Raw genomic sequence first — 2,039 nt, 5'->3', positions numbered from 1 at the left:
AAAAAAAAAAAAGAGTAGGGATACAAGCCACATGATAGCTCATGCCTGTAATCTTAGTATTCTGGGAGGCTGAGGCTGGTGAATTGCTTAAGCAAGAGCAAGACCTCATCTCTACTAAAAACAGACAAAGTAACCAGGTGTTGTGGCAGGTGCCTATAGTCCCAGGTACTCAGGAGGCTAATACAAAAGGATCCCTTGAGCCCAGTGTGAGGTTGCTGTGAGCTATGACACCATAGCATTCTAGCCTAGGCAACAGAGTAACACTATGTCTCAAAAAAAAAGGGGGTCAGTGCCTGTAGCTCAGTGGGTAGGGCACCAGCCACATACACCCAGGCTGGCAAGTTCAAACCTGGCCCAGGGCCTGCTAAACAACAATGACAACTACAACCAAAAAAAAAAAAAAAAAAGGCTGGGCATTGTGGCAGGCACCTGTAGTCCCAGCCACTTGGGAGGCTGAGGCAAGAGAATCACTTAAGCTCAAGAGTTGGTGGTTGCTGTGAGCTGTGACACCACAGCACTCTACCGAGGGTGACACAGTAAAACTGTCTCAGAAAAAAAAAAGGCCAGGCTTGGTTCAGTGCCTGTGGCTCAAGTGGCTAAGGCACCAGCCACATACACCTAAGGTGGTGAGTTGGAATCCAGTCTGAGCCTGCCAAACAACAATGATGGCTGCAACCAAAAAATAGCTGGGCATTGTGGCAGGCACCTGTGGTCCCAGCTACTTGGAAGGTGGAGGCAAAAGACTCGCTTGAGCCCAGGAGTTGGAAGTTGCTGTGAGCTGTGATGCCATAGCACTCTACCCAGGGGACAGCTTGAGGCTCTGTCTCAAAACAAACAAGCAAACAAAAAAAGAGTGAATACTAAGAGTACAGGGATGACTCTCCAGATGGCCATAAAGATGGAACAAAGTAACACATACCAAAGTCTGGCAACTTCGACCCTACCTGGCCCCTTACCTTCTGGGCCCAGTAATATACCGATTCTGGGTTGTTGATCTCTTTGCCAAGCCTAGCGATCATCTTGGAAGGTGTCCACTTCACACCCTAGAAGGAGACAAGAGCTTCAACCCAAGCCCAAGTGGGCGGGACCCTCCCCCCCAACTCCCACCATGCCGGCCCCTCAGGGTGGCTCCAGCCCCACCTCTGTGTTCTGCTCCAGCACCATCTGGTCCAGAATGGGCATTAGCCAGTCCTCAAATTTGCAATAATTGTCATTGGGCACCAGCAGGTTCCCAATCCTGGGGACAGGAGGTATGTGGGCATCAAGACCCAAGACCCTGGGCCAGTCCCCCGCCCAGTACCATCCAGGGTTCCCACCTGTTGATCCCATTCTCCCTGAGCTCCTTTCCCCTGAGGCTGAACTCGCCCAGGTAGGTGGGCGCCAGGCACTTGATGAGATCCTCTTCCACACCTCCAGCTGTGGTCACCAATATGTCCACCTGTAGCCAGAAGGCAGCGAGGTTAGCCCAAAAAGGAAGGCCCAGCCCTCATTCTGAGCTGCACTTCTAACCTCACCCTCCTTCATTGGCCCTAGGAGATCGCTCTTCTGCAAAACAAAACTTGATTCTGTCCTTCTGTTTAAAACAGACCCATCTCACTTAAATGATCAATAACTGTATTGCCCATAGACCCAGAGAGGCCAAAGCCACAGCCCCACCAGGTCCCCACCATGTTGTGCTGCACAAGGTAGCGAATTGTCTCACGAATGCCTGAACTGATGAGGTTGGATGTATATCCTAGAAAAATGGTGCAGCCAGTGAGTGGGCGGCGGCTCCGGGTCAGGTCTGCATGTTGGTCTTCATCCTGGGACAGTGGCTCCAACTTCTTCTCGATCTGTGCATAAGGGCCAGGTTGAGTTAAGCACTGGCCCCAAACCCCAGCTCAAGGACCCCAGTTGAGTACCAGAGTCAGATTCCATTCCCCAGGCCTTGCCCACTCAGGGATAATGGACCACTTCTAACATGGACCAGGTAATATACCCTGTGCAGAATATACCCTGTCTCTTTTCCCAGACCAGATTTCAGGGCACACGTTTAGTCT

At 51.3% G+C, this 2,039-nt stretch overlaps 1 protein-coding gene across 2 annotated transcripts in view; it reads right to left on the bottom strand.

Annotated features, from left to right (window-relative positions):
• The window catches only part of DHPS (deoxyhypusine synthase), a 6,441-nt gene that overhangs the window by 2,429 nt on the left and 1,973 nt on the right, over positions 1 to 2,039 (bottom strand). For both annotated transcript variants that reach the window (XM_003797928.3, XM_012810184.2), the window contains exons 2-5: positions 1,668 to 1,832; positions 1,317 to 1,438; positions 1,141 to 1,237; positions 957 to 1,043 (exon numbers count right to left, since the gene is read on the bottom strand). In XM_003797928.3, the coding sequence (XP_003797976.1) occupies positions 957 to 1,043; positions 1,141 to 1,237; positions 1,317 to 1,438; positions 1,668 to 1,832 (471 nt within the window). The remainder of the gene's footprint in view (positions 1 to 956; positions 1,044 to 1,140; positions 1,238 to 1,316; positions 1,439 to 1,667; positions 1,833 to 2,039) is intronic.

Source organism: Otolemur garnettii, unplaced genomic scaffold (assembly GCF_000181295.1).
Source record: "Otolemur garnettii isolate 467f Iridium unplaced genomic scaffold, OtoGar3 scaffold00127, whole genome shotgun sequence".
Classification (NCBI taxonomy): domain Eukaryota; kingdom Metazoa; phylum Chordata; class Mammalia; order Primates; family Galagidae; genus Otolemur; species Otolemur garnettii.
Note: the sequence above shows the minus strand (reverse complement) of the source record. Positions and strands in the feature narration are given on the sequence as shown.